Source organism: Hypomesus nipponensis, chromosome 28, assembly GCF_054491055.1.
Source record: "Hypomesus nipponensis isolate SF chromosome 28, ASM5449105v1, whole genome shotgun sequence".
NCBI lineage: Eukaryota > Metazoa > Chordata > Actinopteri > Osmeriformes > Osmeridae > Hypomesus > Hypomesus nipponensis.
The window spans coordinates 4,947,579-4,972,684 of record NC_140388.1 but is presented as its reverse complement, the minus strand read 5'-3'; the positions used below and the strand labels follow the sequence as shown (position 1 = coordinate 4,972,684).

Sequence of the window (25,106 nt, the reverse complement as noted above, 5' to 3'; positions counted from 1 at the left end):
GCTGCAGGTCCCATGTGAGTGGTCACATTGTCCATCTGGCCACAGCTGGAGCAGCTTTCACTTCAGAGTGCCAGTCATCCATCTTTTGAGAAAGGGTAACCAGAGGGAGGGGACTTCTGTGGAAAGGTATCGATAGAATCCTACTCAATTGGGCTGTGCTATGTCTTGTGTGTCTGTAGGTCTGAGACTATGAATGGGAACTCTTTAAACAAGCGCCTCTCCTAAGTCTCTGTCATCTCCACACCTTTGGAATTTCCATAGTCCTTCTTGAAAATGTGGTGGGGCAGTGTGTCCGAAGTGAAGGATTGTGTGATGTTCTTTTATTATTATGTATAAACATATTTCTAAAATGCACAAAATATAAATCCTTGTCAATCCAAGCCACGGACACAAATCCATGTCTAAAAATCCATCCCAGAACCCCAAAGCTAGATCATTTTACACATGATTTTCTTCCAATTCAGCATCTCAGTACCATCGTGTTTAGCAGCTACTGAACACGCCCATACAGCAGTACTGTAAATCAGGACCGACGGCTCCCATGACCTCCACTCTTGGCCTGAAGGTCATTCTTCAGCACGTCCAGCAGAGGAGGGTGAGGGGCCGGTCTAAAGAAGCATTGAGCACTTTTCAGCAGCCTCCTTCCCAACGTCCCAGCGACGCATGGCGCCTTCCACATGAATGCTGCAATTCTGTTCATTTCTCGTGGGGACACAGAGAGTCTGACAGGTGGGGATCGACGCTTCTGAGGAGATAATTTTGACCACCGCCACATAATGTGCAATGCAGAACAACAGCATGGGTTTGGTGTGAGAAATATTCATCCGGTATTTACATTTAGGTATATAAACATACTGCTAACCTGCTCGGTTTGCCTCTTTTAACTTAAGAACAGAGGGAAGGCATACTCACTCATTTTGGGAAGGCAATCAGTATTCTTGGTGTGTCTTCTCAGGTTTAATACTGTGCACAGGGGTTAGGTGTGGTGTTGACAGTTGTATTCCACCTAAAATTGCTATATTTCGGTTGTAGCAATATTGTACATAGTTAATTTTTGAATATTGAAAGTTGATGGTTTTTGGGGTTGAACAAACCTCCCTCGCCCCTAAACAATGTTTTACATATTCTCCTTGATTAGCTGTTAGCCATCATTGCCTTTGGTTAGTTGGTAGCAAACTTCTGTCAACAATATGATGACTTTATATACATTATGACCCTGTTAAATAATTGACTGGTGTGAGGGTATTGGAACTAGACGTTGGCCCACTTTTCTGTCCCATTTAAGGTATGGAAGTGTACACACTCATACACAGTCCTTCCCTTTACTAATAGAGGGAAAGATGCAACAATTCTATTATCATAGGCCCTTCATTGTAATGAAACCATTGTTCAGCCTTGTCTCAAATGCTTGGAGAGAACATACATTGGTGATGTGGTAATACAATTCTAAACACTACACATGATCTGCTGCTGTTTTGTCACACTTAAACTTTGCCTCCTTGAAAAGCTGCTTCCCAGAATCGGAGATGTTTAATCAATAGATAGCATACCACAGCATGGACAGACTTCTCGTATAGTTATCGTGCCATTTCACGAGATGTTTCAGATCAGCCCGGAAGGGTTCTGCCATGTTTCCTCTACGCGTGTCCTGCTGGGGGGACATGACTGACAGTCAAGAGGAGACAGTCAGAGAGAGCTGTGGCCGTGCTGGTGAGGCAGGCGTGTGGGGGCCTCAGGGGTAAGGGTGCCATGCTCGCTCTCACTGCCCTGCCCTGGCCCACTGAGGTCGCTGTGTATGGAGGTTACAGCCTAGGATGTGTTTGTGACTCATTATTTCTATCCATCCATGAGCTCCATAGTTCTCGGGTGATCTGGAGTGACTGACCTGTTTGTCGGCACAGAAAGCCCATCCAAACGGATAATCAAGTGGAAACAACAGCGAGGCACTCTGCCCTGGAAAGAGAACAGGCCAGGATACCAGGAGTGGTGGCCACTGTGTGTGTGTGCGCGTGTGTGTGTGTGGTTCACTGATTGTTCACTTTCACAGAACAACAATGTCCTAAAAAAACATCATTGTGGACACAGATAATGATATTCTGCACTGTACTTGTTCTGCATTCTAATATGGAATCCTAGAAATTCATAACAACTCTAGAGTATTAAATGGATCCAAACAGTCACATTTAGTTTCAAACTGATAACATATAGGCCTAAACATTGATAAACCGAAAGATCCCACTACATTAAAAAAAAAAATCCCCTCATGGTTGCAAATATGAGTATGCAACAGCGTGTTTATGCAACAGCGTGTTTAACCAGCTATCTTTAATTACCGATTTAAAAACAGAAGACGCACTATATTTCTCTCTATCTTTGGCGAATACATGTCTCCTTCACACCGTTTCTTCTTCCAGACCTGTTCGTAAATTATTGCTCCCTCGCGAGGGGGGATGAGCCTGCACATCACCATCCATATAGCCTATGTTTGTTTCCTTGGTAACCCGGAGTCTAGATGAATTTCCGTGCGATAGCCAACGAGTATGGTAATTTAATGAGATTCTATTCACTGTTTTAAATCGACGTCCATGGTGCCCCACGGCTTGCACAGTATTTGAAAAGAGTATTTCTACTTTAAATGAATAAGATATTCCTGTTGCGTCTCATCAATAAAGATCGATAGACCTTGTAGCCTAGATCTATCATCGACATTGCATTGATAATACACATGATGCACCACACATAATTTATCTGAGTAAACGTGAATCATGAAATGTTTTCATGCCGAAGAATCCTTCTAATCCACGTGCAGAAGTATGCATCTGTCATTGCATTGCCTACGTGTATTAGTCAAGCACGATGACTGAACATAGCCTGCGTTATTAACTCACATTTAAATTCAGAAACACAATCTGGCATAGTTATTTTTTTGCATTCGGTCATATTGTAAAAACGCTCGAGCAGAGCATTAAAGCGCTTTTGCTTGATTTCGTGATCGCGCATGGTTGCGCGCTCACAATTTCAGGACCAAGGACAGCCGCTCGCGCCGTGCATCAGGTCATTGGACCTTCGGCAGACCAGAATATAAGTCGTATTCGTGAGTATAGGATTTAAGCAGACATGCAAGACCAAGAGGAAGAAAGCAATGCAAGATTGGAGACAACGAATTAATCTATCTATTAATAATTCATAATTGAGTCATTTTGCAATGATCTAATAATATCAACAGGGTACCGTAATCCAAACAGTTGCTCTCTTTTTATTTTTATGGTGCAGGTGATGAAGAAAGGTCATTTTGAAAGCGACAACAGCCTGATGCACATTCATCTATAGAGTTTATTCATAACTGCAATACGCTGGTATCACTCGCAGGGTGTGGAGTACGTGGAGTCCTATGTAAACGGGATGTGTCTACGACACACAACGAATCAACAGTAGGTTAACAATTCAGTTCGGGACCAGTACAACCATGCGTTTTTTATTTCTCCTTGGCATCTTCATCTCCTGCTCCTGCGCCCGTGGAGGCTGTGAGCCGAAGATTGTCAACATCGGAGCGGTTCTGAGCCAGAAAAGGTTCGAACAAGGGTTCAAAGAAGCAGTCGCCCAGGCCAACACACTGTACGGGAAGGATAAGTTCAAGCTGAACGCCATCTCTGTTACTCACAAACCCAACGCCATTCAGATGGCCCTCTCAGTCTGCGAGGATCTCATCTCAAACCAGGTAACGTCTGACCACAGCGCCACGGTCTCTTTACAGAGACAGTGCCCCAGTATTATGACAGTCTACTAGTGTTTACAACGCTGCTCATTGGGAGGGAAAGGAGGAGAGGAAGGGGAGGGCATCACAGGGGAGAGGGATAAGAGAGAACATGATTTGGCTTGATTCATGTAATGAGGGTGATCTATAGCCGATTGCGAATATTGTGAGAAATAACAACGTCATGTAGGCAAAAAATAATATTTTTTACAAATATTATAATTTGGCTTGTTGAATAGAGGAACCAGTGATTTCTAAAAGCAGAAAAGTGTACAAAATGAAAAGATGCTATAGGAACCCACAGTAAAAGATGAAATCCACTGACAATTTTATTAGAGCCCTTCTTTGACTGGTTCTGTGTAGAACCATTTTTAGATCAGGCAAGAAAACAATTTGGAGCCTTGACGGTGTTAGAGGGCAGCTGTTATTACAATTGGTTCTAAATTGCATAATTTTGTTTCCGACCTAAAGAGCCTTTTATCATCATTTTACAGAATAGTTTTTAATGAGTCTGAAAATGATGGCTTCAGCTCATATTTGGCTTGTAGCCATATCCACAAGAGTGATAATGAAACCCCTATTTAAAATATGTCCTTCAATTTCAGAACTGTCCTCATTCATGAATAGGTCTTGCTCATGGTGTGCACATGGAACACAATACATTTAATCAAAATCTGTTAGTGTAGTCCATACATTGTTGTAATCCATTAGGTTAGTTTTAGGCTGGTTTAGGTGCAGTTCCACAAGCGTATGTAAAGCCCTGTGTGAAAAGGTTTTACAAATCACAAATTATTTGATTTGATATTAAAAAGACCCTCCTTTTTAAAAAAAAGCAAAAAAGAAACAATAGGCTCAAACTGGTTCTAAACCCTCCAAGACTGGAAACTGATCTCTGATAGGATTCCACGTCAGAGGATTACATTAAACCACAGCTATGATTTAACACAATGGTCGTTTGGTGTTTGATGGGGGTCAAACAAGCTAAAACATTCAGTCTGATATGGTGGTGAAGTGCTGTATCTGACCGGGCCTGTTGATAACTTAAAGTAAAGGTGATGGCAGGTCGATACTAGCATCTAGAAGCTTCATAGGAGATTTGTTTCTCGGCATTCCTTTTCAAAGGAAAATTAGGCCAACATGGCGCCAGGCAAAAGGGCTGACAGCTGCTTTGTTGCTGTTTAGAGCAGCATGGATACAGTGATGGGAGGAAGATTATAGCCCAGTCACCACCGTGGCAGCAGGGCGTAGAATGCTAGTGGTGAGAAGTTATTGAGGACTGTGTCTCTCTGCTTACATGCATGTGTGTATTCAGGGGTGCTGTAAAAAGGTTATAATCAAGGGGCATGAATGGACAGGGCTTACATAGTCCCCAGTGATGATCAGAAAAATATGTGATATATATATATGTATATATGTATATATATGTATATGTATATGTATGTATAATCACATATTTTTCTGATCATATATATATATATAATTTGTGAGGTCATTCATTCCTGGTCCCTGTAATACTGGTATTTACAGGGTCGGATATTTGATTGGTTCGAAAGTGAGAACACTGACCACATCACGCACCCGAACACCTGAGTACATTTGATAGCAGTCTAAGCTATTCTAGCATTTACTCACATCTCCCTTCTTGTGATGGGCAAATTGATTTGGGAATCATGAGGTAGTCAGGTGACTTTTCTTAAGAGTTTGCATTGCCTATTCTACCATTTTTGCTCTTTTTAAGAAATTTGATGTACACCCAATTTCATCTTTCACCATTCTTGTTGACAGAAATTTACTATTTATAGAATAAATTGACCATGTTTTGGGATTATTTAGCATAATGGCGGAAAATAATAAGAACAATGCAAACTATTCCAAGACGAAGGATCCAGCCAATTGATGTCTGTATTGCTAGGTGTGTAGCCCCGTCGTCCAATAATGATGTCTCCCGTCTCCCTGCAGGTGTATGCTATCCTAGTGAGTCATCCGCCCCAGTCCAACGACCATCTAACCCCAACGCCAGTCTCCTACACCGCCGGCTTCTACCGCATCCCCGTGGTCGGGCTCACCACGCGCATGTCCATCTACTCCGACAAAGTAGGCCGAGGCCATCCTCTTCGTCATCATCATCATCATCATCCGTTTCATTCACCGACATCGACATCCTCATCTTCCGTGTCATCGGCGTCATGTTCCGAGATTTTGAGATGATCACAATGTCGTGACTCATCATCACACTCACGTTTACATGGGAGTCAATTCGCAGGCGCTTTTATCCAAAGTGTCATGCAAATAGTGCGTTTTGAATGCACAGCAGAACTTCATGTGTCAGATGAGTATAATGATATCCCTATTTCGGTGGTTCGGGCCAAGGAACGATTCGCATTTGACCAGGCACGGGTCCAATCCCTCCTATTTGTATTCCTCTTTCCTTCTACACCTTTTCCCCCTCCTCTCTTCTAACCCCTCCTCTCCCCCAACCCCCCCCCCCCCCCCCGCTCCAGAGTATCCACCTGTCCTTCCTACGCACCGTCCCGCCCTACTCCCACCAGGCCCAGGTGTGGTTCGACATGATGCGCGAGTTCCGCTGGAACCACATCATCCTCATCGTGAGCGACGACCACGAGGGGCGGGCCGCCCAGAAGAAGCTGGAGACGCTCCTGGAGGAGAGAGAGACCAAGGTGAGGCAACACGGAGACCCCCCCTCCCCCCCCCCCCCCGACGACCTTGTACCTTGTCTGTTGTTTGTTTCGGGCGTCAGTCGGTATGTGCAGCGCTATCTGTGTGTCTGACGACTCAGAACCACCATGTACTGTTTGTACTGCGAGTGATCCCGGTTTTTTTTCTTCTGTTGCGCAAGCTTCAGTCACCTCTCCCCATCTTGGCAAACTTGATTTATGCCAGAGGCCTTAGCTGCTTCATTAACTGTCCACCTGGCAAAAACTCTTCTGCTCATTCCACGTTCTGTTGCCCATAGTTAGATTGTGTGTCTATCCACAACTACAGCGCAAGGCGGGACCCTAACCTGGTGCTCTGCAAAACATCTGACAGCTACCAATGTACTTGGACCAGGTTCTAGTTAGATCAGGTTCGAATTGGTTTGGATAGGTCAGGGTTTGATCGGTCTCGTGTCGTGATCCACAGCCACAGGTAGATTCTGATTGGGCAGGCTCTTTATCCAGGTGGTGATGTCTCCGCTTTCAGAAATGCCCCATCCCATCAGAGGTCACATTCTAGTTTATTGCATTCGAGATCTGGTTTTATAAGGTTATGAAAACAAAACTTGCCAGTTCTTATTCATCGGTTGCAAAGTCAAATTTAAATAAATGATGCTGACATTTGTATCATGTTGGATATCTTAAGGCGATGATCTTTCGACTTTCAGCTCCTCAGCCCACTCACTGCACTGATACTGCAAGGTCGAAGGCCCATACATAATGAAGGGTCTGTTTCTCAAGCTACACGCTCTGTGTTCTTCAGGACACCCTCAGAGAGATGGGGAGGGGGTGGTCAGAACTAGGTTGCAGGAGATGATAGGAAAGGAAGAGTTGCAGGAGTGCAGGATGAGTCAACCGGGTGACGTTAGCTAACGGCTAAGGAGCTAGGTGCATTCACCAACAGATGAGCTCTGTTAGATTCATCAATACCATTTGAATGCCATTACGCAAGAGAAACGTTTGGTAGGCCATTTTGTAGTGTTTGAATTTGTTTGAGTTTAGAATCGTCTCTCTCGTTCACTGTTCACTCTCCCTGTTTCAATATGGTCTAAGATATAAAATGGATATTTAATATATTTATCTTTAGACAATCCTTCTGTGTATACTGCACAGTGTACGTATCTGCTAAGTAATATGTGTAAAGAATGTTGTATATCATGAACCATATTTTGCCAGATCACTACACTACTACTACAGTATAGCTGAAGTGTAGAAACCCTCAGGAGCACACTCTCCATTAAGTGGTCTAACCAATCCAGGTGAACGCAAGGATCTCTTATTAATGCAACTTGTTTGATCCATTTTGATTTGTTTCAAGGATTGAAATCATTGAGACTTTCATGTGTAGGTCATTGTGTGTGGGTGCCGTTCAAAAGACAAAACGGGCAGGACTGATTTATTGCTTTTGAATGAGGCGTGGTAGTACTGCAAGTGCCAGGAGCGTAAGGAACCGCAATGTTAAGTTTTTCACGGTACAAGTAGACCATGGCATTGGTCCATCTGCAATGGAGGGACTTACCCTGCAGTCATGGCTGTGTCGACATGCTAGATTGAACCCAACTCAGAGATAATTCAGCATTTAAGACTAATGAAATGAGAAAATGTGATGTGCTTTTAGTCAACATTTTTAGTCTGTTAGTTTGGGTGATATTAAAATACAAAAATACAGTTTTTATATAAAGATAAGTCTCAGTCTCAGAATTTTGATGGGAAGAACATTAAGAAATCATTTCTTCCTCAAATGTTTTATGGCCAGATGTTTAGAAATATTTTCATGTGACATTGGATTTGGTTGATTATGAAATGTCAATTAAGTTAAGTGGTCTGGTGCTGTTGTAAAATTGTTTAATTTCTCTTATCACAGTTTTATACACTCATTATGGATTATATGCTTAAATTAAAGGTTTGCGGAGACAGAATAGAATGTTGGATTTAGGTCTGTCGGAAAGCGTCTAGATAAACCAACATCTTGAACAAGTTGATTTTAGGTCTTGACGTCATGAATACAAGCAGATTAAGACATCAGGTTCTAAAATAAATATATTACAATCAAACCAGCCTGTCAGGATTTGGAACATCATGGTACAGGTAACAGACAGAAACACAATCGCCCAGCCAACTCCTGCTCCTGTCAGCTGATCAAGCAGCCAGCCATTCCACCAATCGGTGTGTCAGATAACTTGCACAGCACCCGCCCCTGTGATGTTTTGCGAGCTCCAGAGTTGGAAATCCCAATTTGAAGCAGAAAAGTGTAGATCTGATGGAATGCTTTACTGCACATCATTTTTAATTGTTTATAATATTCTTCTGTGTCTGCATATTTTCTCTGTGCACATTACTCATCAGACTAAAAACAGGAACTATGAAAACCTCGACCAACTGTCCTATGACAACAAGCGAGGACCTAAGGTATACTTGCATGGTCAATGCACGCCGCCCACCAACCTCAGACCGTAGCCAATAGCAACCAATCGAAACAGTCAACCAACCGATATCCAGAGATACCCTTATCCTGGTGGCACGTCTTTTTTACCTCTTCTTTTTATGATTTTGATCGAGAATGGGTTTTTAGTCTCCTCCTTTTAGCCAAATAAACGCCCCACCCCCCTCACCTCTTTCTTATCAACCTCAGTTCAAACGTTTGTGTCCAGGGTTGCATGTTGTTCAAATCAAGGAGATTGCAAGTCTTTTTTTTCTTTTGGAGCGAGCCTGTGGAGATCTGGCCGTGTGAGATCGCCACTAACCAGATGATACCTCCGAACGTTCTGCGGCATCACCTCCTCACCCCCCCCCCTTCCTGCTCCTCTTCCTTTGGGAAAGAGACATTCATCTCCACCAGCACCCTTTCTTTATAGTCCAACCCCTTGTTTGATTTGCAGTTCCTCCTCCTCTTCCTCCCCCTGCTCTTCTTCCTCTAACATGCACGTCCCTATTGGAGCCTGATAACCCTTTTTGCATGCACCAAATTTTCCCCTTCTTCCCAGCTTCAATTTTTTTTTTCTTTTAGATAACCTTGGAGATCTTTTTTTGTCCCTATTTTTCCCGCCTCTCAGCTATGTTGCTGTGAGGGGGCGTGGGGCTGAGTGGGGCATGGTCCAGGGCTGGGTGGCTGGGTTTTCCACAGGGCTGATGATATCCCCTAACCAACCACAGGCAGAGAAAGTTCTCCTGTTCAGCCCAGAGACCAACCTGACGTCTCTGCTGCTGGAGGCCAGGGACCTGGAGGCGCGGGTCATCATCCTCTCTGCCAGGTAAATCCTAATGTCCTTGCTTTCCCTCCTCCAAAACACTGCCCCACAGGTAGGACTGTCTGCCCCTCCTCTATTGAAGTGCTGATTTGATTCTCTTCTGGTTTGACTGTCTGTGTGTGTGTCTGTGTGTGCGTGTGTTTGTGTGTGTGTGTATGTGTGTGTGCCTTCAGCGAGGACGAGGCCGCAGCCGTGTACAAGGCGGCGAGGCAGCTGAACATGACAGGCTCTGGTTACGTGTGGCTGGTCGGAGAGAGGGAGATGTCTGGTAAAGCTCTGAGCGAGGCCCCAGATGGTACGTAGAAGTCCCCCACCCCCTTCCCTCGCTCTCTCGCTCCCTCCCCGCTCCCCTCTCCCTCGTTCACAGACTCTGTGCCAGATTGGTTGTGCGGGCCATCTTGCCGGGTTATTATTCTCCCGTTTTTTGATCTTCATCTGCAAAATCGGTGTCCGCAACGTGTTTTTCTGTGACGCATTTTACCGTTTGAAAATTTAAACATTGTCTCTTTTATGTTTAAAGGTTTTAAACAAGTGTTTTTTCTCTCATTGTACATGTGTGCCTAAATGTCCTAACATCTGTGTTTGTGTCATTTTAGTGCTGTGCCGTCCTTTCTTTCAGTAGACAGTCAGTGGCTTAAACGTGTTGTGGGGGTAATCCGCTTTGGTTTGAGTTCAAATTCAAATGAGACCCCCGTGTGGACACTCATTTTGAGGGGTTAGTAGGCAAAGTGTTTGGTACTGCTCTCCCCTCCACCCAGTTGAAGTGTATCTGGCCCACCAGGGTAAGCTTCTACTGCCTTTTCTCTGTTCTGCCTCTGCTGTTACACAAGTCCATGTGTCCTAACTTCTGTGTGGCTTGGCTTTCCTAATCCTGTCTGCTGTCCAGCTTCCCTAACCCAGGACCTTTCCTTAGGTGTTCACTGTAGACACAGAAAAAATTATGTATGGTACCTGACAAGAACCCCTTTCTAATTCCGAGTAGTTCCAACGAGAACCACATCCCTAATGCTTCTCCCAGGAACCCAAAATAACACTTTGGGGTTTTCTCAAAGGGACTAGCGAAGGTGCCATTTTGAATAAGATTTCCAAGTGTTGCTAACATCTGCAAGCATGAATGACACAGCAGTTATCTGTGGTCTTTTGTTCCGTCACCCCAGTCATAGAGTTGGCACCGGCGGTGATTGCGCAAGCGAGCGCTCCGCCATCTTAATGTGAACGCTCTGCTGTGGTGTGGGTTGCCAGGCCTGCTGGGGCTCCAGCTGATCAACGGGAAGAACGAGTCGGCCCACATCACGGACGCCGTGGCGGTCGTGGCCCAGTCCCTCCAGGAGCTGTTCGAGAAGGAGAACATCACGGAGCCGCCGCGAGGCTGCGTGGGCAACACCAACATCTGGAGGACCGGCCCACTCTTCAAACGGTCAGGACCACAACCAACACCTTTCGTGTGGTGCCGTATGTGTGTCTGAACCGTGTTTGACCCAGTTATCCTTTTGTGTGGGGTGTTTTTAGTGATAGGATTTGATTGATAGAATGGAATGAGGATAGAAACTGTTGTCATTTGATTGTATTTACCTGAAAGTGTTTGGCGGCTGTGATGCCTGTTCGGTATCATCGAACAATAAAACTTTTGTGAATCATATACTCACGTGAAAATGCGATCAATCTCACAGGCACAACACCTAGTGACTGACACTGCCTTCCGTGTTGAAAACATTTGTATGTATTAAACGTCATGTTCAAGCCAATATTCACCCTACTGTAGTACTGAATGAAAAAAAAAAGATATCTATGTATATATATATGGTTAGGCTGAAATAAGCATGGATGTGAAATATGTCCAAACACTTCCAAATCTCTGACCTAAAAGTCACCATGGCATATCCAAAACCTTCAAATGTTGCCTGCCTGCCTATGCAGTGGCAAATGTGTCTGATAACATCTGAATAGAATTACCGGCCAATCATATTGTCACTTACCAGGAGTGTCATTTAGCAGCCCCTCCATCCTGACATTGAGAATGTTGCTCCCTTTCAGAGTGCTGATGTCGGCAAAGTATCCAGACGGCCTGACAGGAAGGATCGAGTTCAACGACGACGGAGACCGTCGCTTTGCCACTTACAGCATCCTCAACTACCACAAGACTCGCATGGTGCAAGTGGGCGTGTTCAACGGAACGCAGGTACACGCGTGACGTGTTTCCACGGTTTCGGTTCACAGCGGTGTTGTCACGGAGCGCACGGCGCCGGTGCGCCGGTCTGCGTCACCGGAATTCTGGGGCGCACCTGTTTTGATTTAAGTCTAATTAGGACGGCTATATAAGCCGACATGTTTCTGACTTCGTTGTGGAGTCTTATTCTTGTTTCGTATTATTGGCCGTGTGGGCATCTGACCTTTGTTTGTGCAACGCTGTTTTGTTTCGAGTAAAGACCTTGTGCGCCTTCATTCAAGACTCCTTGCCTCCTTTACCACAGGTGTAAATGGGGAATCCAATCGCTTGCCCTTTGTATCAACCCTGAAATGGTTTTAAACCAGCTGTGGCCAATCAAGTTCTCTTTTGTTACCTTGTGTGGTGCCGACGAGTTGCCAGACCAACCCCTGCTAGAACAAAGACATGCATAATACTCATTACAGATACTACAACACACACATAGACATCAAACATGAACTCATGATTTGCAGCAAATGTTTAGGGTTTTAAGGAGTGCTCTTAACCTGATCCCGTCAGTAAGCATTTGTGACATCATCGCGTTTGTCAGCTTGGGACCTCAGAGCATTCCTGCTTCCATTTAGCAAGCCAACAGGATCCATGTTGAAAAGTCCATTTCAAATAGGATTTTGATTGATCGACATTGCCATTGAAAGTGGGCCTGAAGACATTGTCTGACATGGTCTCTCTTTGTGTCGTCTCTCTAGGTGGTGATGAACAACCAAAGGAAGATCATCTGGCCTGGGGGAGAGACCGAGAAGCCCAGAGGGTACCAGATGTCCACCAGGCTGAAGGTCAGAGCGCCAGGATGTGCTAGTGCTAACAGATGTTCCCCTCTTTTGCAATGTGATGCGATGAGTGTAGCGTACAAATGTTAGCCTGAAGGGGGAGGTAGAATGCTTAGAATCTGAAAATGAGGGTCTCAACCGGGAGCGATTCTAGGATCAGACCTTTAGGGGGGCTCAGCCCCCAATGAGAATGTGACATGGAAGCAGTGCCTTGCAAAAGTGTTAAACCCCCTTGCTAATAAATCACTAAATTCACTGGATAACAATCAATACATGTATTTATTATTATGGAAAATGTTGAATGAATGAATGAATGAATGACGCTCTGGATAAGAGCGTCTGCTAAATGACTAAATGAATGACAAAACAAAGAAAGAAATAATTATGTGTCAACAATAAATAAACATTGTTTTAACACGCTAAAACGTATTTAAGAAAATAATCATTCATAATAATACATATTTTATTTATTTATTATTATTATATTTTTTAGGGCTGCTGAGATGAAATTTAGGTGTGCATGAGCACCCCTAAAAAGAGTCTTAAATCGCCACGGGTCTCAACCCTTTCTATTTCTAACTTTTTTGCCATGTCACAACTAATGGCAAAGTCCCTTGGCACATCAGTTCACATTATAAATACAGATACTTCTATATAGATGCACATCATTTAGCTACATCGTTGAAGCAATTTCAACAATGACGAAGACTTGTACAACCCATGGCAACACCCTTAAATGTAAAAAAAACTGCAAAAATAACAATCACAAATATAGTAGACAGATGGAGTCTTAGGCCTATTCCAGTACATGGATATATCACACCTGGTGCAGCACTGCATGTTGATCTTCTAGACTTCAAAACACCTGCTTTGTGCAGCTTTACAGAAGTCCTCCTTGAAACATATATATATAATATAATATACAACATGAGTGACTCTCTTTGTGTCTTCCTCGGTCTCCCAGATCGTGACCATCCACCAGGAGCCGTTTGTGTACGTCCAGGCCACCAAGCCTGACGGAACCTGCAAGGAGGAGAAGGCCGTCAACGGAGTCACCATGAATAAAGTCATGTGTAACGGGCCCAACGGAACCATCCCAGGTGCGGCTTGTTAACACACTCACAGGCACACACAGACGTACACACACGTACACACATAAGCACACATGAACGCAGACACACGCATATACAAACATGCATGCATACACCATATAGTATTATTAACCAATTTTTTTAGCCGGGGAAATATATTGAAAAAAGGATCCCTGTGCACAAAATTAAATGCATACACAACGATACAATCATTCACACTAAATACATTCAAAAAGCATTGGGATAGACTGCACTAACCCCAGTAGCAGTTCTAGGCATGGGCCATTTTTGTGTTTGGCGCCCTCTGCTGGCATAGAAAAGTAATGCGTTTGGTGGTGGGGGGAGCGTTAAACCTTGCCCGGAGTGCCGAATGTGCTAAGACCCCCACTGACTACCCCCACTATGACACACACACACATTATGTGGGTTCTGATGTTTCGTTTGGGTTCCAGGCCAGCCAATCGTTCCACAGTGTTGCTACGGTTTCTGCATTGATCTGCTGATCAGGCTGGCCAATACCATGAACTTCACCTACGAGGTTCACCTGGTGGCTGATGGGAAGTTTGGGACCCAGGAACGTGTGAGTATGACACACCAAGACTCCAACATTTTACAGACAGTTAAGATGTTTATACTGCTTCTGGGCTCCTCTCCAGTATGATTTCATCCCCTTTTTAAGTGGATTAAAAGCAGGGTCAAGCTCCCTCATCAAGGTGTGAAACGTCTTCCTCTCATCCCTTTAATACCTCTCTCCCTCCCCCAACATCCCATTCCTGTTCTTCTCTCCCCCGTCCTTTCTCTTTTTCCCCACTCACTCCCCTCTCCCCACCCCCACCCTCCTTCTCCCTCCGTCTCTCTTTCCCCTCCTCCTCTCCTCCCTCCCTGGTTCACGCGGCCAGGTCAACAACAGCAATAAGAAGGAGTGGAACGGGATGATGGGGGAGCTGCTGGGAGGCCTGGCCGACATGATCGTGGCTCCTCTCACCATCAACAACGAGCGCGCTCAGTACATTGAGTTTTCCAAGCCGTTCAAGTACCAGGGCCTCACCATCCTGGTCAAGAAGGTACATGACAGTGGTCAAACGAGCACTCATTCACACACTCAGCGCACTCTCTCTCTCTGGGGCTTTAGCTCTTTGGTCGTGAATACCATGCAGCTGTGCAGTCGTCCCACTCTCTGCCTGGGAGTCAGATGGCTAAGCGGTTAGGGAATCAGGCTGGTAATCCGAACGTCGCCGGATCTATTCCAAATTTCGTTCCAAATGACGTTGTGTCCTTGGGCAAGACACTTCACCCAACTTACCCCAAGGGATTGTCCCTGTACTTACTGTAAGTCGCTCTGGATAAGAGCGTCTGCTAGAATGTGAAATTAAAATGCCTGGCCTGGGGCCACAGCTCAGAGACAGGAGTGCCAAGATTCTCAGCCCACTACAACCCCCCAGAGGATGAACCTTAGGATGTGTCACCGACTGTGATGTAGTCATTTGCAGTAATAGAGGAAGATTTGATCCTGTAACCACTCAATCCACAGCCCAGTGCCTCTAAACGCTGAATGATGTCCACCCCCTGTGTATTTAACAGTTTGTCTTTGCCTTGTGTGTCTTTATGTATATCTGAAAACTGGATGTGTGTTTCTAAAATATTGCGTGCGCTCACACAACGGTCTCTGATTCTGTTTTCAGGAAATCCCTCGCAGCACTCTGGATTCCTTCATGCAGCCGTTTCAGAGCACACTCTGGCTGCTGGTGGGTCTGTCGGTCCATGTGGTGGCGGTGATGCTCTACCTATTAGACCGGTTCAGGTAAACAAGCAAGCGTGGTGGTTAGGACATAAGGACATACAATTTGAACCCAATATCTCAAATCAAGGTTATTGTTCTCTCGTTTTTGTTTTCTCTCTCTCTCCCTCTCCCTCTCCCTCTCCCTCTCTCTCTCTCTCTCTCTCTCTCTCTCTCTCTCTCTCTCTCTCACACACACTCTCTCCCTCTCTCTCTCTCTCTCTCTCTCTCTCTCTCTCTCTCTCCTGTGCCTTCTGCTATCTCGCTCTGCCCTTCCCTGTAGCCCATTTGGAAGGTTTAAAGTGAATAGTGAAGAAGAAGAAGAAGATGCCCTCACCCTCTCCTCTGCGATGTGGTTCTCATGGGGAGTGCTGCTCAACTCCGGGATAGGAGAAGGTACGCAGCCTGTGCAGTTCTGGTCCCTGAGCCTGCCGCTGTTCAAACTCACACATGCAACAAAGAACAAAGGATGGACACAGCCTCCAAAGGTTGCGTGGCAAAGACAGTGGCGGTTCTAGACTAATTTTACTGGGGGGGGCCAAGGGGGGGGCAGATTTTAATCACAGGGGAACATTAAAAAACGGAAACAAATTATATTTAAACATGAAATACTTTAATGTTGCTTTACATAAAAATCTTACAAAATGCTCCGGCTCTCCCTCTTCCAGCTCCTCATCTCTCAATACTTTGATATGTTTCTCAAACTTTTTGTATTTACTTGGGCAGAAAGGGCTGCAATGTCCCTTCCTCGACTATTAGAAGAAGAAAAACGTGTAAAAAAAGCTTCTTTTTTTTAAAAGTCAGCTCAGGGGGGCCACAGGGGGGGCCAGGGACATTTTTAACAGGCGCACTGGCCCCTGTAGGCCCCCGTATACACCCCTGGGCAAAGAAAAGCACAAAAACTATAGTTGTCTTTAGTAGTCGTAAAAGTTGCTACTTAGGTGACTTTTTAGACAAATGATTTCTCAATTCATGTTTATTTGTAAGTATGCAACAAAATGTTTCCAAGGTGTGATGTGTATTATTCAGTGGTGACCTGCTTGAGTTGACGCCTAGGGTTGACCACATGGACTTAAGTAACTTAAGCAATAAAGGCTTTTTGCTACAGTAAAATAAAAGAGTTGTAAAAAGGCCTTTACTACTATGTATAAAATGTCCATTCCCTGCTGGGTAAGACAAGTTAAATCATAGAGGGCAGAGTAGTCTCTCAAAACAGCCACAATGTCTGAGATGTGTGTTTAAACCGGATTGATATTGCAGTAAATGGTAAATGGACTGCATTTGTATAGCGCTTTTCTACCGTGGCGGCACTCAAAACGCTTTACGACGTTTGCCTCTCATCCACCCATTCATACTCACACATACTGACGGCGGCGAGCTGCCGTGCAAGGCGCCGGCCTGCCCATCGGGAGCAACTTGGGGTTCAGAGTTTTGCTCAAGGATACTTCAGCACATGATAGGATTGGTTCTTAATGTATTTATGTGTGTGTGCGTGTGTGTATGTGTGTGTGTGTGTGTGTGCTTGTATAGGAGCACCCAGGAGTTTCTCAGCAAGAATCTTAGGTATGGTGTGGGCTGGGTTTGCCATGATCATAGTGGCATCCTACACTGCCAACCTGGCAGCCTTCCTGGTGCTGGACCGGCCTGAGGAGCGCATCACCGGCATCAACGACCCCAGGGTCAGTACACACACACACACACACACACACACAGGCTGGCACTGGTGGCGAAAGGTGAGTAACTGTGTCTCCCGTCTCCTGCGTCCAGCTGCGTAACCCATCAGACAAGTTCATCTACGCCACGGTGAAGCAGAGCTCCGTGGACATCTACTTCCGGCGGCAGGTGGAGCTCAGCACCATGTACCGCCACATGGAGAAGCACAACTACGAGTCTGCCGCCGAGGCCATCCAGGCCGTACGAGACAAGTACGTGTGTGTGTGTGTGCGTGTGTGTGTGTGGTGGTGGGGGGGGGGGGTGGGGGTGGTGGTGTGTGCGTTGGTGGCGGCATGTGTTGTTGGTGTGTGTGGTGGGGGTGTGTTGGTGGTGTGCAGTCATGCTTGTGGGGTTGCCAGGTTGGCAGTGTAGGAGGCCACAACCCTCTCCCAGCACCTCTGTGGCTCCGTCCTCGATTACAGCCTTGTTACAGCCAACTTTCACAGGTACACACGTCACTGACGTGAAGCGATTGGCCCACGTCCCCCAAACTCTCTCCCTTCATGTCCCGCAGCCTGCTGCATGCGTTCATCTGGGACAGTGCCGTGTTGGAGTTTGAGGCGTCCCAGAAGTGTGACCTGGTGACCACAGGAGAGCTGTTCTTCCGTTCTGGCTTTGGCATCGGTATGAGGAAGGACAGTCCCTGGAAGCAGAACGTGTCGCTGTCCATTCTCAGGTACCCCTACCCCACCCCCTGAACCCCCACCCTGTCCATTCTCAGGTACCCCACCCCTGAACCCCCACCCTGTCCATTCTCAGGTACCCCTACCCCAACCCCTGAACCCCCACCCTGTCCATTCTCAGGTACCCCTACCCCACCCCCTGAACCCCCACCCTGTCCATTCTCAGGTAGCCCTACCCCACCCCCTGAACCCCCACCCTGGCTGTTCAGGTGGAACAGACAACTAGGTTCATTAATGCAAAACGTGTGATCATTTTGTAAATGCAACTTATAAATACTGTATTATGTATACAAACCCCTTTCTGAAATGATTTTATTGAGTGGGGTTTACAATTGAAACAATTGAACATTATACTCAGTTAATTAGGATTCTAATCCAATCAGATTCAAACATGACTGTCGAAATGTGCCACATTGTCATGCACATGCACCTGAACCCTGATCCCTCCAGTTTCCATGAGAACGGATTCATGGAAGATCTAGACAAGACCTGGGTCAGGTACCAGGAGTGTGACTCCAGAAGCAACGCCCCGGCAACCCTTACGTTTGAAAACATGGCTGGTGAGTAACAAACTCTGCACCTGCCTCTGCTGTCAGCCACTGCCCTTCTGACCATCCTAGTCCTTATATTTGAATAAAGAGAGTAAATAATCTGTTGAACTCTCTCCTTTTCTCTAGGTGTGTTTATGCTGGTCGCCGGGGGCATCGTGGCAGGGATCTTCCTGATCTTCATTGAGATTGCCTACAAACGACACAAAGATGCCCGTCGGAAGCAGATGCAGCTGGCCTTTGCTGCGGTCAACGTCTGGAGGAAAAACCTGCAGGTACGACCCCTGAACTCTGACCTCACTCTCAGGTTATTTAAAGATACGCCACAGTTGACCTCTGACCCTGGGGGGGGCCTGGCATCTCTCCTACACACCCACATACGTTGACCTCTTGTACTTCCGCTGGCGACAGCGACAAATTCAGACACAGATTTTGCCACATTATGTATACCTAATGTTTTTTGATTTATTTCTTTACCAAAAATGAATAGAATAAATACAATCCTGAAAAGGTTTGAAGACACTGCGCGCTGGTAACATGTTGTTGAATGATTCGTATATTGGTTTAGAAGACATCCAGACCCTAAAATATAATTAGTAGTCTTTCGCCTACATAACCTTTGCCTTTTAATTCCAAAACATTCCAGATTTCTTAGTAAATATCAGTATGCTTATCCAATCTGGTAGAAATTGTATGAAATCTTGAAGTTACCTTGTAACAAGTTGGTATTAGTCCATTACACAATTGTATTCGAAAGTTTACATGTTACTAAACGATACAGAAAAACATTGCTCAGAGATCATGGGTGAGGTTACAAAACAACACCTCCTTAACATATATTTGATTAGAAATTCACACATTTTTGCTTCTAATCCACATTGTGCACAACACGTTTCAATGTGATCTGCACAAATCCCACTTTTGTCAGGTGGCATGAAAATGGTGAGCGTGTCATCACATTTAGACATTCGTCCTCTCTTTGCGTTGACACCCTTCTTTTTCTCAATGCCAATTTCTGTACTGTCGCATCCAATATGCTGACTTTCATTGCCAATAACGATCTACCTCCCTAGAAGAGGACACAGGCTGCTTGTCTCCGGTCTGGTGACAAACCAGAAATTCCAGAAGTCTCTGAACAGCTGTACAGAAGCGTCAGCTGGTGTTTGTAGGAGAGACCGAAATAGGAAGCTGGGGTGGGGGCAGTCCTCCTATTCACATCCTGTACATCGCAATTAACATTTCAAACAATGCCAGCCTCTGAGCACGGAAGTCTCTGCTTTGTGTTTGTGTGTATGTGTGTGTGTGTGTGTGTGTGTGTGTGTGTGTGTGTGCTGTGTAGGGGGACGACAACAAAAGAGCAGGTTTATGGAGGTGGCTAAGATGTCCTCTAGAATTTCCCAGAAGGAGACGATAATTATTGCTACGTTCTAGAATAACTGATCATGCCCTTCCATTGTGCCCTTCCTATGCTTCTACTGTGTACAGTGCATACCGAGTTGATTCAGAAAGGCACAATGTTCTAATAGAAAGCAAAGAAAGAACATTCTTGTTCTTTGTTCCATGGGCATCCTCCAACCATGCAGCATCCAATGAAATCCATCCATATTGAGACGTCCAAACCTTGTAGTCCTCAACACAGCTTCCTACTGCTTCCTCGTGTGCAGCTGTTCCAGGTGTCAAAGGTGGCACACGACACGGTGACCACGACAGTCTGTGATTGTGAAGGGGGATCTTGCAGGCGGTGAAAATGGCGACGGCCTGTCAGGCCCGGTGGTCACAATAACACCCATCCTACACACGTGTGTCACACATGTCTCTCTATTGGTTCCAGCACTCTGCATGTTCCAGCTGCAGGTCCCCATCCCCCCATCCCCCCATCCCCCTTTCCCCCCATCCCCCCTGGGAGAAAGACTGTTTTACCCTCCCTCTGGTATTACATTGACTGGTTGCTGATTCGTTTATCTATCTTTTATCATGATCTGACCCATCATTGAACCCCAGCTTCCCCCCTCCACTATACTTGCATTTTTATTCTTCCCTGTTCTGATTGTCTTATCATGTAGCTTTTTTTCCCTTTGATATGAGATGACAAATGACCATGATTGTTACTTCAGTCAAGACACTCTACCATTGACCTCAATGAAAAGGGTTTGACATTGGCGATGCGGTTCCGTTTAAGGAAAAACTCACTGTCTTGGAGCAGCTAGCATAGCACAAGTATATAGAATAACAAGGGAGCATAGCATATAGATCTGGAGTATTGACAAGGAGTATTGACCTTTTAGCAGGCAATGTCACAAGGCTTGACAGAGGCCGACAAGTCAGCACCGATAATCTAAGCAACCTAATCCCAGAGGGAGCCTCTGCTCTAAAGATGGCTGGTGATGCAGAATCAGAATCAAAAAGGGATGTATTCGCCATGAAAGTTTGCACAGACAAGGAATTTGCTTTGGCAGGAAGGTGCATACAATAAACATATAGGAAGCTTAAATTTAAATTTGTGGTCTAACTATACTAAGGATACATAAACTAGCACTACTAAGTGGAATACAATTAAATAGAAAATAAAATAATAAAATATAAGTTGCCATAAAATAAAATAAAGAAAGATGCAGACTATAGTTGTAGACAATTTCCCAATACAAATTACAATTTCCCAATTAGCAATGTCCTGTAGGAACTGTACCAAAAGACAGTATGTAGGAGCTGGGAATGGTGGAAGGTGGCAGCATTGCACACCATGCAGGTATATAGCAATGCATGATGTGTGAGCATGTGTGTCCGGGTCTGTGACAGCATGCAGAATGTGCTTCTCCCTAAGGAGAAGACCTCCGGGCAATCAATTAGCACACCTGCAGTTGCATGAGTCTGACGCCAGCTGATCATGTGACGTGCAGCCCGAGTCTCCTGCCTGAACTAGCTCCGCCCATGACTCCACACACAGACATACTCATTATTGGTGCAATACTCTTATGTTAGCATTTTGGCAACCCTGCATGGCCATATGAAATCTGTTAGAACAGAAGTAAAGAGAGTGGATATATGAGTTCTGTTTAAGTAGAAACCACTAGAAGCACTGTGCGGTATTACTGTGCTGAGGCAGGTTCTGTAGATTTGTGGGTGAACAGGGAGGGGGGTGGTACAGGCGGGGTTAGAGGCTAGAGAACAGAAATAATTGTATGTACATATATTTATTTTAGGATAGGAAAAGTGGTAGAGCAGACCCCGAGCCCAGACAGAGAGACTCTTTTAGGTCCATCAGTTCCAACCTGGGCTCCAGCGTCAAGAGGCCTAAGTCCTCCAGAGACACGGTAAGGAGATGAAGAAATGACACTTTCCTGCTCCCTCTCCCTCCCTCCCTCCCCCCTCCCTCCGACTGCTGTTTTTTTTTTTATCTGATCCTTCCTTCTTCCATCCATCTCTTTACCCATCTTCCTATGGCCCTCTCATCCTTTCTCCCTCCCTCTTATCCTTTTTTTTTTTTTTTTTTTTACTAAGGCTCCCCTAACCCTGTCTGCCTCTAAGTCAACTTTGTCCTCCCATCAACCTCCTGCTCCTCGCCCAGGTCTTGTCCTCAGCGTCTCTCCGCCCTGCGTTTCAGGCATCCCCTCCCTGTCTTGTCAGTCCATCGTCAGTCCACACTTCATCCACTTCATCACGTCATCCTTCCAAAAAACGTTGGCGGCAAAACTAGACAAGGGCCGGAGGTTGAATCAGAGCGGCCTGTTTAGTATCATGGGGTGGGGAGGGGGGAGGGGGTCTTTCTCCTATGTTCATCCTGGCTCACATCTTGGTACTCTCCCCTCCCCCCTCCCCCTCTCCCAGCCTGGTCTGTGACTCCGGCCAGTCCTTGTCATATCTCCGCTCCTGCTGTCTGACCATGTCCCTGTCACCATAGAGAGCATTAAGGTATACAACACAGCGCAGGGAGACCAGCTCTAACCTTCTCTCTCTCCCTGCAGCCTCTAGTCTCTGGTCTCTGGACTGGCACAGCTCACCTCACTAGACTGGCGCTATGTGCTTCAACCATGAAATGAAAGTAACCACCAAGATGATGTGTTGTCATGAACCATGAAAGGCCGCAAGGTTACATGTTCTAGCCTTGAAGGGGTCTGATTTAAAATATACATCTACACTGTACATATTTTCAATAATGTTGGCTTGCTTTACGAGTTTGTGTAAAATTCTGCCATGATCAAGTACCAACTTATTACAAGGTGCCTTAAATGATCAATTATTAAGCTGTTCTGTTGATCAGCTGTTTGAATTCCAAGATCAGAATCAATCATGTGAAAAGGCTATAAAGCTACCTAATAAAGGATAAAGGATTGTGATTGAAGAAGATAGGAGTTTTCGTCACAATCCTATTTAATCTGTCTAAACCGATTCAATCTCCCTACAGCCAAATGCGAGCATTTCACACAAGAGGACCATCAGGGAAATCAGTCAGGTCATTTTCGGGGATAAGAGTATACCCATTTTCGTTGTTGATCATCTTTTTAATTTCATATCAGTGTTAACTTATAAATGGATATGAATGGACTTTGAATGTTGGCATCCACTACATGCTGTGTATTCCACTGCCTCTCTCTCTCTGTCAGTAAGGTGGGATTGATTGGGATATTTTGGAACAGGTTTTGGAACAGAACTGTGGCAGTCCTGTCGGTCACTGCCCTGTGTGCAGTCGACATCCTTTTCATTTAGGAGAGTCATTACTTGAGAGAGAGAGAGAGAGAGAGAGAGAGAGTCATTACTAAGAGACTTGAGAAGTCATTTGTCATATCTCCATCCTTGAGATGATGGCATCTGAGTAAGAAAGGCTCTGCATTTCCAAAAGCAGGAGCTAATTGAACAGGTTTATATCCTGGCTTTCATATCATTTCAGGGAGACTGGACCCCCCAAGGTGCTTGCACTGTCCCAGCATACGCCGTCAAAGGCCAGCATCAGGGTAGTGTGCAGTGGTTTCTGTTGGAGAACATGTTCAATGAAGAGTCGGGTCGGTACGAGCTGAGTTCCAACACATTTTGTCCAAACCGCGTCTTAACAGAAGTGGTTTCTGTGGCAACAAAGTGGTTTCCTTGGCAACACAGCTGGCGCTCCAAGAACAGCCATAAAAGACATCAAGTATTCCTATTGTTGCTCAAAACTAATCCTACAGAAAATTATAGGGAACAGCCTAGTTTTATTTACAACTTTGACATACATGTTAAGTCCTGTATCTTCAAAAACTGTCATGCAGTAAAGAAATAACTATTTCTAGGGATGTCCATGGACGTCTAGTCAGCTCAATTCAAGTCAGCCTGCGAGCAGGTTGCCGAATGATATTTAGTATTGAATCATAAATCCACATGCGGGTACAGGCTGCAACATGGGTTTGTGTCCCAAACACAGCACATCACTGACAACAAAACTCTTATCAACTCAGCCTGAGTATTATAACACTGTTATTTATTGCTGTTTATTGATGTGCCTTCCAGACCAGTTGCTCTCCTTATGGCATTTTAGCCTCGCTTGTTCTCATTCTCTCTGCCTGTCTCTCTCTCTGGCTGTGTCACTCTCTGTCTCTCCCTGTTTCTGTCTCTCTTTTGATGTCTCTCTCGCTGTCTCTCTCTGTCTTCCTCTGTCTCGCTCTCTCTTTCTCTCGCTGTCTCTCTCACCCTCTCTCTCTATCTCTGTCTCTCTCACCCTCTCTCTCTCTCTCTGTCTCTCTCTCTCCCTCTCTCTCTCTCTCTCTCTCTCTCTCTCTCTCTCCCCTCCTCTCTGTTAGTCTTTCTCTGTCTCTAAACAGCAGTTATTCCAAACGAGCCCTGTGTGGAAGGGAAGAAGTGCTGTGATACTGCTGAGGACAGCGTGACATCGTCACATACTGTGCTGTTCAGTAGCACAGAAGAGAGATATGTTGACATGTGTGCATGCATGTGTTGTTGACAAGGCATGTTGAGTGTTTCTTTCCCTACATCCTCTCTGCAGCCCTACCCCACAGACATAACTGGACAGCTCAACCTAGCAGATCCCTCCGTCAGCACCGTGGTGTGAGCGGGAGGAACAAGAAAGAGAGCGATCGAGATAAAGAGAGACTGAAGAGAGAGAGAGGATCCTGGTTTGTTGGGACCATGCTGCTATGCTTCCGGGGCCACCGCCCACCTTGTCCATCCTCTGCTCTGATTGGTCCTTGTCTGTTCTTACACTCACATGGAGCTCATTATTGGCCATCACCTTGCTACAGCACGCTGGCAGGAAGTGGAGATGTGACATCACCCTGACTCACTGTGCCAACAGCCAACTCGCCCAGGAGACAGGAACCAAGAGCTTTCTGGATCCTTCTTACCTGCCCCTAACTGCCAAAAAGCGTGTTCATTTTTTGACACCTTTAGCTGGATAAGAGTGTCTGCTAAATGACTAAATGTTAAGTAATTCATCATCTACTGTATTCATTATTGCTTCATATCCTAACACTAATTATTCACTTACTTAAGTGATCCATTTTTATAGGTGTTCAAATGTTTCACCATTGTCATGTGAAATTTCCATTTGTTGTGACATTCACTCTACCTTCAACAACGCAGGTCCATTTCTCTGCTGA

At 45.3% G+C, this 25,106-nt stretch overlaps 1 protein-coding gene across 4 annotated transcripts; it reads left to right on the top strand.

Annotated features, from left to right (window-relative positions):
- Positions 1-3,466: 3,466 nt before the first annotated feature.
- LOC146219600 (glutamate receptor ionotropic, NMDA 1-like) lies at positions 3,467-24,856 on the top strand. Of its 4 annotated transcripts, XM_084694696.1 has the most exons (21): positions 3,467-3,718; positions 5,714-5,848; positions 6,256-6,432; positions 8,815-8,877; positions 9,622-9,719; positions 9,890-10,011; positions 10,959-11,133; positions 11,751-11,895; positions 12,630-12,716; positions 13,675-13,810; positions 14,254-14,381; positions 14,701-14,865; positions 15,484-15,602; positions 15,862-15,974; positions 17,109-17,257; positions 17,346-17,503; positions 17,806-17,967; positions 18,425-18,534; positions 18,652-18,797; positions 21,723-21,833; positions 24,494-24,856. In XM_084694696.1, exons 1-21 carry the CDS (start codon positions 3,467-3,469, stop codon positions 24,557-24,559), a joined length of 2,817 nt encoding a protein of 938 aa, XP_084550822.1. In that variant the 3' UTR covers positions 24,560-24,856. The 4 variants fall into 4 exon arrangements, with proteins under 4 accessions (XP_084550822.1, XP_084550824.1, XP_084550823.1 ...); XM_084694698.1 differs by lacking the exon at positions 21,723-21,833; XM_084694697.1 differs by lacking the exon at positions 21,723-21,833 and having other exon boundaries at positions 13,675-13,819; positions 14,251-14,381.
- The last annotated feature ends 250 nt before the right edge of the window (positions 24,857-25,106 follow it).

Coding starts and splice junctions, on each gene's coding strand:
- LOC146219600 (XM_084694696.1), top strand. CDS start 3,467: ATGCGTTTTTTATTTCTCCTTGGCATCTTCATCTCCTGCTCCTGCGCC. Junction 15,975..17,108: donor CAACTCCGGGATAGGAGAAG/GTACGCAGCCTG, acceptor GTGCTTGTATAG/GAGCACCCAGGAGTTTCTCA. Junction 17,968..18,424: donor GTGTCGCTGTCCATTCTCAG/GTACCCCTACCC, acceptor TGATCCCTCCAG/TTTCCATGAGAACGGATTCA.